The sequence below is a fragment of the Mytilus edulis genome, chromosome 10 (assembly GCF_963676685.1).
Source record: "Mytilus edulis chromosome 10, xbMytEdul2.2, whole genome shotgun sequence".
Classification (NCBI taxonomy): Eukaryota; Metazoa; Mollusca; class Bivalvia; order Mytilida; family Mytilidae; genus Mytilus; species Mytilus edulis.
In genome coordinates, this window is record NC_092353.1 from 76,606,206 (window position 1) to 76,621,244 (window position 15,039).

The 15,039-nt window shown below is 30.4% G+C and overlaps 1 protein-coding gene across 20 annotated transcripts in view; it reads right to left on the reverse strand.

Moving 5' to 3' along the window:
• Positions 1-3,844: 3,844 nt before the first annotated feature.
• Positions 3,845-15,039, reverse strand: part of LOC139491926 (synaptotagmin-1-like) — a 72,627-nt gene continuing 61,432 nt past the window's right edge. For 11 of the 20 annotated variants that reach the window (XM_071279856.1, XM_071279854.1, XM_071279855.1 and 8 more), the window contains 4 exons: positions 13,706-13,882; positions 11,777-11,894; positions 10,366-10,499; positions 3,845-6,987 (listed from right to left, as the gene is read on the reverse strand). In XM_071279856.1, the coding sequence (XP_071135957.1) occupies positions 6,802-6,987; positions 10,366-10,499; positions 11,777-11,894; positions 13,706-13,882 (615 nt within the window). In that variant the 3' untranslated portion in view covers positions 3,845-6,801. Of the gene's footprint in view, positions 6,988-10,062; positions 10,197-10,365; positions 10,500-11,776; positions 11,895-13,705; positions 13,883-15,039 lie in introns of all 20 variants that reach the window. The other 9 variants (XM_071279863.1, XM_071279864.1, XM_071279862.1 and 6 more) reach the window with 1 other exon arrangement.

The following is a 15,039-nucleotide window of genomic DNA, read 5'->3' on the forward strand; positions in this document are numbered from 1 at the left end:
CTGGCATGCGTGTGTCAGTTACATGTCCTGTCTCCACTGATCTGGGTATTTTTGTATTTTATAAGTAAGTTTTATCATGAGGTCATTAAATAAAAAAAATATATTGTGCATCAATGTTTTTTTTTTATTACTTGTAAAGTACAAATATATATATATTGCTTTTCAGAAATAAAAAAATCTAAAAATCAAATTGATAATAAAGTGTCACTGGCTGCACTACTTTCAAAAATTAAATAAAAAAAACTAAATCATTAAAAATTGATCCCTCAAATGCCTTAGATTAAAAATATCCGTATATCAAAAACAGAAACTAGTAATTTCGTTCAGAAAAATTCAACATCCATACTATAACTTATTGTACAAGTTACGGAAAAAAAATCAACCAAGGCAGAACTGCCTCAACGGCCGAAACGTCTTGTTTACACAAATTACAATTTTCTAGGTCCATACCACAAGTTATATACTAAGATCTACGAGTCATCTACTGGATTGGTCCTGGACAGATTTATTTTCATATTTCATTTACTGTTATCTGTTATTGTCCCTTTTCAATTCCTTGTTATCTGTTTTTCACCAAATCAATTCACTGTTTTGCTGTTATGGGGACCCCCCTTGCCCCCCCCTCGCTAGTTCTTCCGTTTGTCTGTCTGTCCGTCCTTTTGTCCCGCGCCAGGTTAAAGTTTTTGGTCAAGGTAGTTGTTGATGAAGTTGAAGTCCAATCAACTTGAAACTTAGTGCACTTATGTTCCCTATGATATGATCTTTCTAATTTTTATGCCAAATTAGAGTTTTGACCCAAGTTTCACGGTCCACTGACCATAGAAAATGATAGTGCGAGTGGGGCATCCGTGTACTATGGACACATTCTTGTTGATAACGTTTTTCTTCTTCACAACGCAGTTGTTAAATTGTGGTTTCTAGTTCTTTGTACCACAGATCCAGATGTATACACTTCATTCTCCAAGTTCACGGAGAACACGTTTTATCACGTGTATGTTCACTATTTGCATGTATATATAACTGTTTGAAAGGGTTCATTTGTGGCAAGGTAAATGTATGCAGAAATCCATTCATGAGGCCTATAGTAAGCAATTCACATTCGGCAAGGATGTGCATAGTGAATTCACTATAAACATCATTGTATTTGGGTTATGGATTTCTGTCAAAGTTGTTGTAAAAAGCGAGATAACACAGCTTTTCCCAAAGTAAACAACTGCAAAGCACACTTTTTGTTGAGGTTGAAAAAATACTGCAGTACAAAAATAAATTTCATCCAACTTTTTAAAAGGGCAGTTTTGTACACTTTTTATGTTTGACTAACCCCTCTTCAACGATGTAAAGGGTGTATGATGTAAGCCATAGGTCTTTGAAAGATCTAGTTTATACATGTAATTTGGTATGGTATAAACATTATGACTTCCAAATTCACAAGGTTTAAGGAAAAGTAAGTTTGTAAAAAAAGCCTTGTTTAGCAACTAGTCTTATTTTGATTGAACTAAATATTCCAACACTTTGAAAGATATTCAATGCCATTTTGTACTAATATTATTTTCATCCACCCATAGATACATTGTAAGCCTGTTCTTAAGAATTCTTCGCTGACCTCTTGTTTGATTTTTATTGTTCACTTTCTTATGTAGATGTCAAGCAAGTTTTCAAAATTTCCTTTAAGGTACAATACTTGGACCTTGTAAATGGCGGATCCAGGGGGGGAGTCCCCCTTTTTAAAATGGCTGGATCCGTCCCTGCTTGCTTAACTGATTTATTGAAGGGCAAAATTGTTATTTTTCAACAAATTTGTCTTTATGATATTAACCTGCAGTTAAATTTGTTGAAAATCATATCGCATCTCTTTATTTTTATATGGGTCAGGTCTTTTATTGTTGTATAGTATTTTTGTTTGTTTGTTTTTTGTTTTTATGTATGCATTCAACTTTGCTGAAAGGGTTAATATTACATGCAAGTCCAAAATATGATGTGTGTATCTTTGCCGCCACTCAAGAAAGCATCTATAAAATATACTTTGAATACTTAATACTGGAAATGAGTGCATTGTGCTATTTTTTATATAACCATCATAATGGAAGTTTTATCTGCATTCTGCTGATAAAAAATCTCAATATTTCAATCTGTAAAAGTTTTCAAGAATTGAAATATATTTTCATCTGACCCTTTTATTCAACATGGTTGAAAGTATCTTACTGATCTTGGTGATCATGAAATTTCCTTGCTGTTTACTACAATCAATTTTTGTCACCTCAACACTTAATCAAGTTAGATCTTCTGTTTAAACATTTTACATGTATTGTTGTCCGGGTGCAGGAATTTCTCGCTACATTGAAGACCTGTTGGTGACCCTCTGCTGTTGTTTTTTATTTGGTCGGGTTGTTGTCTCTTTGACACATTCCTCATTTCCATTCTCAATTTTATGATTGATTGTTAGTCCAGTGGCAAATATGTATTGTTGTAGAGCTGTTTACCTATTTTGTACGGCACCATCAGTAGTCAGCACCCCATGGCAGTGTTTTTGTAAGAAATATCATAATTTAGATGGAGTCTATTCATTTGCCAAACTGGCAAAAGAAAACTATTGAAATTTTGAGGCATTTTGGAGTGTGTGGATAGGGTTTACAGAAAAGAGAAACATGGACAAAATATATAAAGAATAAAAAGAAAATGGAATAAAAAACAAAGAATAGAGAAAAAATGTCTAATTTGTTTTGGCAGACACAGAAAATGTTTATACAATAAACTAACCAGAAATCTGTGAGACATATGGTTATCCCATTTTCTTTTTGAACTGAGGACAGTTTTGTCTGAGGCACTTGAAAAATAAAAGTGCTTGTAAGCACTGAACGGTAAAAAATGCTAAAATTCATTTGTGGGAAGTAAAATTAAATATTGCATTGGTTGTAGATGATTTAACAGCAATACTAGACAAAGGAAGATAACTCCAATTTTTAAATTAAGGATGTTTGCTGCTCAGTTTCAAAATAAATAACTTTCCATAAAACTAGTTTATATTGATAGGGGATTAATATAGGAATCAAAAAAGCAAAAAAAATATAGGGGTCAATGTGCTTGTTTTCGAGATATTAGCCATTGGAATTTTGGCGGGCAAATGTTCTCTCTTGACTTTTCATAGCTTTATCATTGACCAGTTAAAGTTCTCAAAAACTATTTAAAAATATATAAGATTTTATAAGACTTTTACAAATGGCTTATAATTAAACATGTAAAAGATTTATAAAAAGAAAAATGGGGGTTCATGGGCAACATTTTCTAAGGCATTCAAATGGATAAAACCAGAGGATTTCGAAAATCTGACAAAAGTTCCAAAGCATGACAAGCAAACATATTTAATTGTCTTTTTTTCTTATTAACTCTCCATTTCATTTTGTACATATAAAAAAGAAGATGTGGTATGATTGCCAATGAGACAACTGTCCACAAGAGACCAAAATGACACAGACATTAACAACTATAGATCACTGCACGGCCTTCAACAATGAGCAAAGCCCATACCGCATAAGATGGCTTTAACAATGACATCATTTATAATTTTAGAGCAGATATTAGATTCATGCATGGACCTTGCAAAAGTTATGTAATTTACTTGACAAGTGTAACATCATTTTGTGCCTTGAATATCTAAGCATATAATTCATGGATAAATTTCTCAAAATGTTTATGGATAGGATGTATAGAATCTTCTGATCATTGCACTATATTTTGTGTATCAAAAAGGTAGTGATAAGTCTTGGAAGATTTAGATATCTAGTCAGTCCCATAAGTTTTAGATAGCATTTCATGTAATCTTTACCTAATAAAAGCAAACACAAGATAAAAGACAAGACAGTTTTATTCACCAAAAGAGAAAAAGTTTCTACAGTAATACAGTGGAATGATAACTATGTGTGACCTTTATTGTTTAACCTTGACATGTCCATCAATCTATTGTCAAGGTCAGAGACAGTGAAACCTTTATCTAACCTTGACATTGTCAGATGTTAAATTTGCTCATCCATTCCTACATAAAAATATTTAAATTTAAAAATTTGGTATATACGTTAAAAATAGATTTCGAACATTTGAAAATTCTGCTAAACAATTTTTAAATAAATGTAAGAACATTTGCATTCTTTTTTCTATCAAACAATATACTGAATAAACTAATACATACATACTGACAGAAATTGATGGACAAACCTTTTTCTGCCAAATAAAATATCATGAAAATACTGTTTCCATAGTTTTTATGTAAATAAACAAACAATTTCTATAAATAAACAAAACACTGGTCCCATACAACCATGGAATTAAAGCAATAATTCCCATAATTCTCAACTCAGTATACTATTAAAGAGTTGTCTCCCTTCCCCAACCCTGAGAATAACTCAAATTTATCCATGTATGGCCATTTGTAAATATTTTGTCACAATAGCTATTTCTTGTATCTGCTACAGGAATCTACACAGTAAACTTTGAGTGTGATGCCAATAAGGGCAAAACAAAACCATCAGGATTAGATTAAGTAGCAATACTCTTTTTTTTAAACTTTTCAGATAAGTTTTTAAATGATTGTAAGTGAACTTGAACCTCATCCACTCCATATTTTATAACATTAACTTGAGGCTCAAGGACATCCACTCCATATATTATAACATTTAACTTGAGGCTCAAGATGTGTCGTAACCTTGGACTTCATTCAAGCTAGAAATAACAAAAGGAACAAAATATTTTACGAATGGCCTAAGGAAATTTTATGGGTATGACGCTACAAATAAAAAGATTTTACATTTGTTTACTACTGTTCACAACACAAAATCATCTTCTTTTTACATAATGTTACAACAAATTTTTGTTATATTTTGAGAATAATTTGTATTTACAAGTGAAATTTATGAAACAAAATAATCATTTTCTCCCAGAATTTTATCAGATCTTTAGTATTCTTAACCAGCTCAAAGAAAAAAAAATCATTTCAGTATCATACCTCGTCTGGACTCGGGAGATATGAATTTGGTGAATGGTAAAATCTTGACTTAAAAACTTAACAACATTTACAACCTTTTCCTGACACTAATGTATTTACATTTTAAGTTTCCAAGAAACAGGGAATGGAATCACTTCTCAAATAAAAATCTGAGAGTCATATTTGAATGTTTTTATAAATATTTGAATGTGCAAGCTTAACATAATCAATCTATTCTTTGATCACTTTAAAAAATCCTTAAATGTATAACTTTTTTAATCCTAAGATTAGAAACTATTTGCAAATCTTTTTCCCTTTTGTCTTAAATGTACAGAAACTGAATGACAATAAAGAAAACTTAACTCTATCACAGAACAAAATCACCGCTATAGTACTCAAACTTTTAACACCAACTAACAAGCCAATATCTATTTACAGATAAATCTCATTTCTTTGCTCATTACGTTTCTAACCTCCGCAGTTCGAACTTTCAATGTTTATCAATATCAGCTATTCTTGTTCTTACAAAAGTTTTAACTTTTTATTTATCACAAAGATACCATATTTGCTATATTATTTTTACATGGTTCAATTTAGCCAGAAATAATAAGAACCATATCAGTTTTCATAATTTAAAACTTTCCACAATATCTATTCCCTTGCTTTACCAGTCAGAAATGGTAATATATTTTGCCAAATTATGTATTCATTTTGCTCAGCCAATCAGAATTTGATATATATTTTCTATGTTTTTTATTCCATTTCTATACCAATCAGAAATGGTGATGTCTTATCTAAAAGAAGGAGCAGTATTTCAATGTTTTTGGAAAGATGAACAATTAATACAGCAAATACAGTATAAATACTTCAATAAAAATATCTATAAATGAAGCTAATAAATGCTAGTCCAGCTAACATTCAAAATATGTTGCACTTGGCATATTTTAACCAGTACATGCATATTTTATTTAAATCAGAATAGTGGCGCCACTTAACAGGCCAATCAGATTAGACTTTTGGTCAATCTTTTTATCTGGTCCCTGGGAAACCAGTTTGATACTAAATAACCAGGCCATATTTTGTGTTTTACTTTGATTTAAAAAAAAATTCAAAACCAAATGACAGAACTAGAACATTAATAATCCGGAACATTAAGTATTGAACATTAACCTATAAAATAAAAAAAAATTGTATCACTTTAATATCCTTCATCATTACACTCTAATGTGTAAATTATTTAATATTCAAAGTTCAGCCTCGCCATGAAAATTTTTAGAAAAATGTTTTGAAATAGACTTAATGTTTGTACATCTTTTTTTTCAATTCTTTTTTGTATCTTATATTTCAACAACACAAATAAAACAAGATAACAAGTTCGTTTAACACATAATAACATCATGTTCACATAATTTTGAAATATATTTGTGACAGTATTTTAAATATGATTTTTACAATATTTTAAATTAAAAAAAATCTATAACTTCACAAATGAAGGGAAATTCTAATATACATTTCTCAAAAGTCTCTAAAATAGACATGTTTTCAACAATGAACTTTTTAATACTTTACCAGGTCTGTTATAATCATGGACATTTTTTTTACAAATCAACACTTCAATGAGAACTTCTTTACACCAAAAATTAACACTATACTTCACCAAAATGACCTATATCAGATCTTCCAATGAACTTTAAACCTTGCTACAATATGTGAAAAACACATAAAATTTACAGTGAGTTTTATGATTTTATATGAATAACAATAAATACATGGATTTCTGTTGATTGCACAAGAAATTCTACAGATTCTTCTAAAGTTATCTCCCCTTAATTTTTCTCTGGTACTTCCTGTAGTGTGTGCCACTGGGCAATAGGTCGCCTTGGGTTGGCAAGCATGTCACTCCAGTGACGTAACTCTGTTCCGCTTGAGTTACAACCTAGGTTAACACGTCCAATGGGCTCAGATGTACCTATTCTGTCATAATCTACGACAGTTACTATCAAGGAAACTTTCTGAAAGTGAATAAAAATAGAATTAATTTGCTGATTTTTACTATGTTTTAAATAGATGCAATTTACAACTAGACAGATGATATTTTTGTTGGCACTATATCATTATTACAAGTTAATTTTTTAAGTTCTCTATATAACAATGCTACAGACACAGATATTTTTGTAGCTTTGTGTCATATTAAAAATTTTCATGATGTGCTCTGTTAGCTTGTGAATGTTTTCAATTTAAGTATGTTGCTGAATTGAAATGATGAACAAAACAATTTGAAAGATTCATCTCCAAATTTATCATTGACTATTTATTAGCTTGAAGAGGAATTTTGCATTTTTCATGGTGAGAATAAATACATAAAATCTGCTAGCCTATGTGAGAAGAGTTAAATACTCTCAACTGCAAATTACAAACACTGACAATAACTTTTTAATGAGTCTATCAATAATCTATTTTGAAAGAAACACTTTGAAGAATTTGTCCTATTCATATTTTGCTTCATCTTTTCCTAAAAAGGTTTGAAACATTTACACTAGACATTAGGCAAACATGGATGATTTTATTTCTACAAACGATGATATTTACAATCTCAATGTTCATGTCAGATATCAATACCAATCAGTTAAATTAATATAATTACTTGGATAGTCCAAGAAAGATAACTCTAGTCAAACAATTCCAATGAAAAAATTGACAGTACTACATATTTGTTATTATTTCTTCGATACAATTTTTTCTTAGATTTCATGGGTAAAGAACCACAAAGGACAAGGTTGACTTTATGCCATATATGGCCTTGAATTTCAACTTTATCATAACATTCAAAATGGCCGTAATTTGGTTAAATGGATCTATTTCAAAAGCCTTACTTCTTTGTTTAAATAAATCTCATCATAAGAGTATATTTCATATAGCATGTATAGTGGATATTGATCAAATTGTGTATTATTCGGACCTAAAAGCTTGAGGAAACCCTTGGCGTGCCCTTGGCCACACCAAGGATGCAAAATGTTCTGTAACCCAGGGTTGACAATGGTGATATTAAATCCCTAAACACAAAAACGCCTGTTGTATTCCAAGTCAAATTGGACCCAGTATATTATAAAACAAACTACTGATTATTGAATAAAACTGCTTGTACTTTATAATTAGAGTTGCATAATTATAGACACAACAAGTACTACATGTATTTCATGCATACCTACCATTCTTAATTACACACAAGGTGATTCAATTTATTTATTATAATACTTTTTGGAGGTGAATTTTCACAGTGAATGCTGGTGATTGTGTAGGATAATCTCAATTCACCAACAATCCCCCTGATTCACAGTGAATCACTCAACACCAGCAAGAGTGATTATTTTGTTATTAAAACACCTTGTGATTACTGATAATAAACATTCTTACAACACAATTTAATATGTACAGTAAGAACCACCTCAAAGTTGTAGCTTTTTTCCCAATTAAATATATTTTAATTTGGTTTGTCACTTTCATCTCCAAATACATGTACATATACCTGGGTAAGGTGGGTGGTAAAACAACAAATGAAATTATATTTTGTCCATAAAATGCCACACTTTGAGACAGTCTACCATAAAAACAGTTCAGTGACAGATATTTGACACGTAAATCGTCCTTAGAATCAAATTTCATAATTTCATGAGAGAATTCTGATAATAGATTTAAAGAAAAGACAGGAATCAATACTTTAATTTAGTAATATGCTACAAATGAAGTGACGAAAATAAGTTGAATAATTTTAGAAATAAAAAAACCAAACTATTTAAGGTAACTTTTCAGGAATTAGACATAATTTGAAAAGTTTGAGGCAAATTTTGTTTTCTTGCTATGCATGATATAACGTAATAGATTTTGAAAAGAAAAAAAACTGCCCATAAAAATTAAATAAAGTACTTTGCTTTCCATCCAAATCTAAATACAATATTTCTTGAAAAGCTCTGTTCACACAAAAGAATTAAATAATTATTTAGCAATGAAGGTTTAAATAATTTTGGTCATTGCAGTTCGTACTAATAGATATATTTATGAGTTGCAGATGCTAGTTACTACATGTATGAAATGATTCTGAGGACCTGTTCCTGTGCATTGTTGAACTAAACAAGTGTTCACTCAAAACGTAATTCATTGAAGTGCCATTAATGATTGAACTAAAATAGTTTTAAACAATATTTCTGTGCATTATAAAAAATATCCACATTTTCTGCATTTACACAATTAACAAAGAGTGCAAGAAATATAAACTGAAAAAAAAAGTCATTTCAGGGGAGATAAGTCATACAATTTAGCATTTGAGTGAAAAACATACTAGAAGGGAGCGTGCAAGTTTATTGTTGTTCAATAAAAGGAATCTAATCTGAAACAACTTATCAACTAGATTAGTGTGTGCGAGACAATCCATTCCTTTAAAGGGAGGTAATTTGATTAAGAATCACTGACTGTTGTATAATATTTGACATTCCAACTACTAATAATGCTTTTTAAGCTTTAACAACAAAGACAGCAAACAGCTGAGATATGATATTGTTAGATGCCATTAAACAATTCTGCTATCTTCTTCCACAATAAAATAAAACAAAAATAATTTGAAACTTGAAGAAAAAGCATTTGATAAAAAGAAAAGAAAAGAAAAAGCAAAATGAAAATATTATTCTATTAAATTTAGCAGTAAACAATTACAGAACAAAAAACAAAGATGTTAATAAAAAGTTAAAGTTATAACGATACAACGTATAAGGAAACTTTAATAAATTATTGTCTTATAATTAAAAATAATTAAAAAAAAGAAGTACATGTAATAAATAATGCCTTAATTTTTATATATCGAGTGTTTTCAAATAATTTCTGCTAAAAAAAAAGGCTAATAAATGTATTTATAATTCTTACACTAAAACTGTTTTCTTATTTAATAGCCTTTTTACAAATTTTAAAGTTGCTGATAATTTGCTGCAAAGATGAAAGAAGATGAGCAGACGTTAGTTACTATGACAACATAGAATATATGTGTTAGTTGTCACAGGGAGCTATGTTCTACAGTGCAGCTTCACTACGTCTGGTACCTGAACTTGTTCAAAAGGAACCTCAAATGAGAAAGACTCATTATAGTATGGATTCAACGTGAACTTCTTTATCGTGGTTTTCTTCTTTTTCATACGTTTCCCGCCTAGCATCAAACTAAGTTTAACATATGGATCTGACAAGAAAAACAAGACAAAAAATAACAATATAAATAGAAAAATAAACAAACATGCTTGTATAACACCAATATCTTGCCTTTAGGTGCAATGGCAAGAAAACATTAAAACCTGGGAGACAAATGCGAAATAATTAGAAGGTCAAAAGGTCACAAGGTGTGAATGTACCTGTATCTGTTCAAATGGAACCTCGAAAGTGAATGACTCATTGAAGTAGGGATTCAAGGTACATTTCTTTATAGTCGTTTTCTTTTTCTTTAGACGCTTGTTTCCCTGATACAAAGCAATTTTCACATACGGATCTGGTAAACAAAATGAAACAAATTAGTGTACATGGTACATCATGACATTTTCACAAAAGATGACAACTGCCGAGCATTTAACATTAATATTATATTTAAACATAAAAAAACTGCTCTTTATACTAAACTCATGCAAAATACATCTATTTTAAAACATATTCAAAAACATGCAGATTAGCTAGAATAAATGAATTTTAAAATTCAGAAATGCAGAGACCATGATTTGGGTTTTATTCTTGTTCTTCACTGTAGACTTTACTGTGGACTTTTCTGTCAAAAGATCTTCATCTCTTCAATCACATATATTTTATCACTGGCAAAGAATGTTTGTCCTTTTTTTCATTTGTCTGTAAGGGAGCTACCATTTGATTTTTATGGGGGGCTAGGATGAAATTTGAAAAAAATAGGCAGGACAGGAGTTTTGAGTAAAAAAAAAGGCAGGATGTGACACTTGCAAAAAAAAAAAGTCAGGAAGACAATTTAGGTAAAAAAAAGTCAGGATAAACTGAAAAAAAAGGCAGGACCGATTAGAGCGAAAAATAAAAAGGCAGGACAGAGATTACAGCTAAAAAAAAATGCAGGACAAAATTTTTCATCCTAGCCCCCCCATAAAAATCAAATGGTAGCTCCCTAAGAAACATTTTTCACAGGCAACAGGTACAAAGTAGGGCGATTACAAGGATTAAAGGTATGTGACTTCTGCCATTATCTTTCAGAAGGATACAAAATTTCCTTCCTAATTTTCTTCATCTTTCTATTTTAATATCATTAACAGAATTTTATATTGTCAAGAAATGATAAATCCTTCATATAAACCTGGCTTGAAACCTAAATATGAAGTTCTAATTCAACAGTATTTTGTAACTGTCAATTTTAGAAAAGCAGCTTATTACTGCCTTAATCTTTCACAATTTCTGTAGCTGTAAACACTATCACATGATCAAGTAACATATAACATGTAGATGATATTTCATTACAATCTGAAATCTGCAAATTAAGTGATAAGAAAAATGTCCATACAATAACTTTTCTAAAAACTACAGTCTACTAGTCATCATAATTAAACAAATTTTACAAAAATATATCATTTTAATGTTCAAAGTCTGAAGCACAAATAAAGAAATGCGTTATATTTTTATCATTTATCTTTAGAAAACCTTTTTTCAATGAGAAGATAATAACAATATTTATAGCATTTTTTAAATTTTTGAAATGGCAAGTTACAAAACAAGATTCATATGAACTCCTTAATAGCAGACTACAGTTACTATGGTTACCTGATAAACCACCAACATCCATCTTTTTAAGGTTTTTGGCTTCAAGTATAACTACAGTTAGTTTCCCTGCTGTGGGTACATATCTGAGGGAAAAACATATGTCACCCAATTTATTTTCCTGCAAAAGAAAAGATTACAATTTATAGTGTTACATTGATTGATATAATGGTGTTTGTAACTTTCAGCACTTTTGGTTATTTCCTGGCTGCCAGTTTTTATTGTTGGGGAAGGCAGAATCACTGGATGGAATCATGTCTCTAGCAGGGAAAGTGGCAATCTTGGTCAATTATGATTAGAACTGAACCAACTGTGTTGATGTGCTAGTGATACAGCAGACGAACTACTTCATTTGGTCTCTGGTGGAGAGTTGTCTCCCTGGTTAATTTACTTTCTCCATACAATCTAAGGCTCATGTTTTACACTCATGACAATTCATTTGAAAATTTATGAAACAGTTTTTAAAGAACAATTTTAATTTAAAAATTTTAAATGTATATATCTGAAATACAAGTACATGGACCTTTAGTTAATTCCATTTTTTATAATGTTGATGTACTTGTATTATACAACATAAAAAACCCAAAGATTGATGAAAATGATGATCTTTTTAGTACAGACAGTTAACATTCATAATATAAAACATATAGCTAAGAGTATAAGGGATAGCCAGGAGTGCTCCTAATTTGGAGAAATAACACAGTAGTGGTACCAACCCTAAACCCATAACAGTAATGCAATAGAACGATTATATTTAATTGTAATTGAGATTGATTTTTTCCCCTCTGTTTTATAACACTGACGTCATACATATCCCATATTCAGATTAAATATTTAATGGATATCTATATTTAGAGCTCAGCTAGGTGTTTGGAAATCAATGGCGCTGTTTGGAAGTGAAATATGAAAACTTAAGGTTAATTCGTTATCGTTAGAATTATCTATAAATAGAACAATAGCCGGTAGTTCATGACAAGTGTCACTCTGTGATGGATTATGTTATATTAAGAAAAGCTACCTGGAAAAAAAAATAGAAGCTAAATGGGTGACCTCTTTTTTTTCTTGGAAATCCTTTCAGAGGACATTGTCCTAGAAAAGTTTCATTTAACACTAAGGTGAATTGAGAATTGAGATGACTGGCCGAAAATCTACAAAGCTGTACTAATCTTTACCCAGCTCAAGTTTTTCTGATATTGTTTCACATTTCACAGCCATATAATACTGTTACTGTTATTATTCATCCCTTATTTTATTGATTTTGTATTTACATTGTATCAAAGATCAAATTTATTCGTTAAGTGTATGTTAACTAGTCTTAATATGTCTTTCAATTAATTTAAGCCCTTTCAATTGATATTTTATAGTGCATCTTTCTATGCTGCGATGTTACACTATTGTTTCAGATAAGGGTGAAGGTTTGGTACCATCAAAACGTTTTAACCCACTGCAATTGTTTGCACTTGTCCTAAGTCAGGAATCTGATGTTCAGTAGTTGTCGTTTGTTGATGTGGTTCATAAGTGTTTCTCATTTCTTGTTTTCTGTATAGATTAGAAGGTTGGTTTTCCTGTTTGAATGGTTTCACATTAGTAATTATTGGGGCTCTATAGCTTGCTGTTCAATGTGAGCCAAGACTCTGCGTTGAGCCACAACTCTGTGTTGAAGACCGTACTTGGACTTATAATGGTTTACTTTTATAAATTGTGACTTGGATGGAGAGTTGTCTCATTGGCACTCATACAACATTGTCTTATATCTTTCTAGAATGGGAACTATAATTCTTTAGACTAAATAGAGCTAGTTTGTTGTTAAATAATAATAAAAAAAAAAACCCACAAAAATCGATTTTCTGTCATTTAAAACTTTGTATCTTTAAAATATCTTACAAAAGTCAATAAAGTTCTTGAATCATGCATTACTAGACTTTTGCTTACCTTTTCAGAATCATTATCTGGACTAGCTACATCTCTCCATTCCTCTATCACTTGACAAAGGTCAACAGAGTTCAGAGGGACTTGTACTTGTCCTATTTGATCGTGTTTAGAAAATCTGTCAAAATCATAAATAGCAAACACCAGTGTCTTTGACCCTGTCTCAGCATAAGGTACATTCTGAAATAAACAATAATAAAATTAAGAAAGGAAATAAAGTTGAGAATGGAAATAAAATTGAGAATTGAAATAAATTTGAGAAAGAAAATTGGAAATGTGTCAAAGAGACACCAACCTGATGAAAGAGCAGAAAACAGCCAAAGGACACCAGAGTGACCAAACATATTTTGACAAAATTCAAGCTATTTTAAATACACATTTATAATGTTGCAACAACATAGACAACATCTTGTAAACACCCATTCTCTTCAGAGGAGAGAAATAATCAGATGTATTTCTCATGTGAAGTATAGTTTTTGTTTCACTCATGGAAATATAATTTTTTCGTTTTACAGGAAAATAGTTTTTGTTTTAAAGGGAAATATGGTATTTCAATGTGATATATATTATAACATTCTTTATTACATGTGAACAGACTAATTTGGCGTTCCACTTGACGCCCATCAGATTGATTCCTAATAAATTGCAGTATATAGTAAAAGTGCAATTACTCATGTACTTTAGTTAAATGTTATTATGTATAGAAATTAACATCACAGTGTGAAGCACTTGTCAATCATTATGCACTTCTAGGCAAAGTACATAAATTATATGTAAATTGATCTGTTTTTCTCTCTTCTTTTGATGCATTTATTGTGAAAATCAATTCCAGCTATAGAAAATGTGTCTGTGTTTGAGTTGATTTCAATGTTTTTAAATTTGAGAGCAATTGGACATCATTAAGGTGTTTTATTCATTAATATATAAGGTTTTTTTTACAAAAAAATAAATAAACAAAAAGATCACTGGTAAGATGCAAATGAGAGAATATCCACCAGAAAACTAAAGATTCATCAGTGATACTCAAATCAAACAATATAAAAAGGCCAAATAAAGCACAAAAATAAAATGCATTGATGACCCCAAACTTAGACTGACTTTCTCCCTAGTGTAACATACTAGTCTTTATCTACCGTTTTACAAATTATTCAAAAGTTTTTTTTAAAAATTACACCAAGGGCTTGTGCATGCAGACAGTTAACATTCCTATTGCGTAATTCATATGCTCTTTTAATAGGCAAAAAAAATACTTGTTAAACCTAAATCAATAATGTTATATATTATGCTGAAATAGTGTGGGGGAAACTATAGACTAAAATAATTTGATAATATTCTAA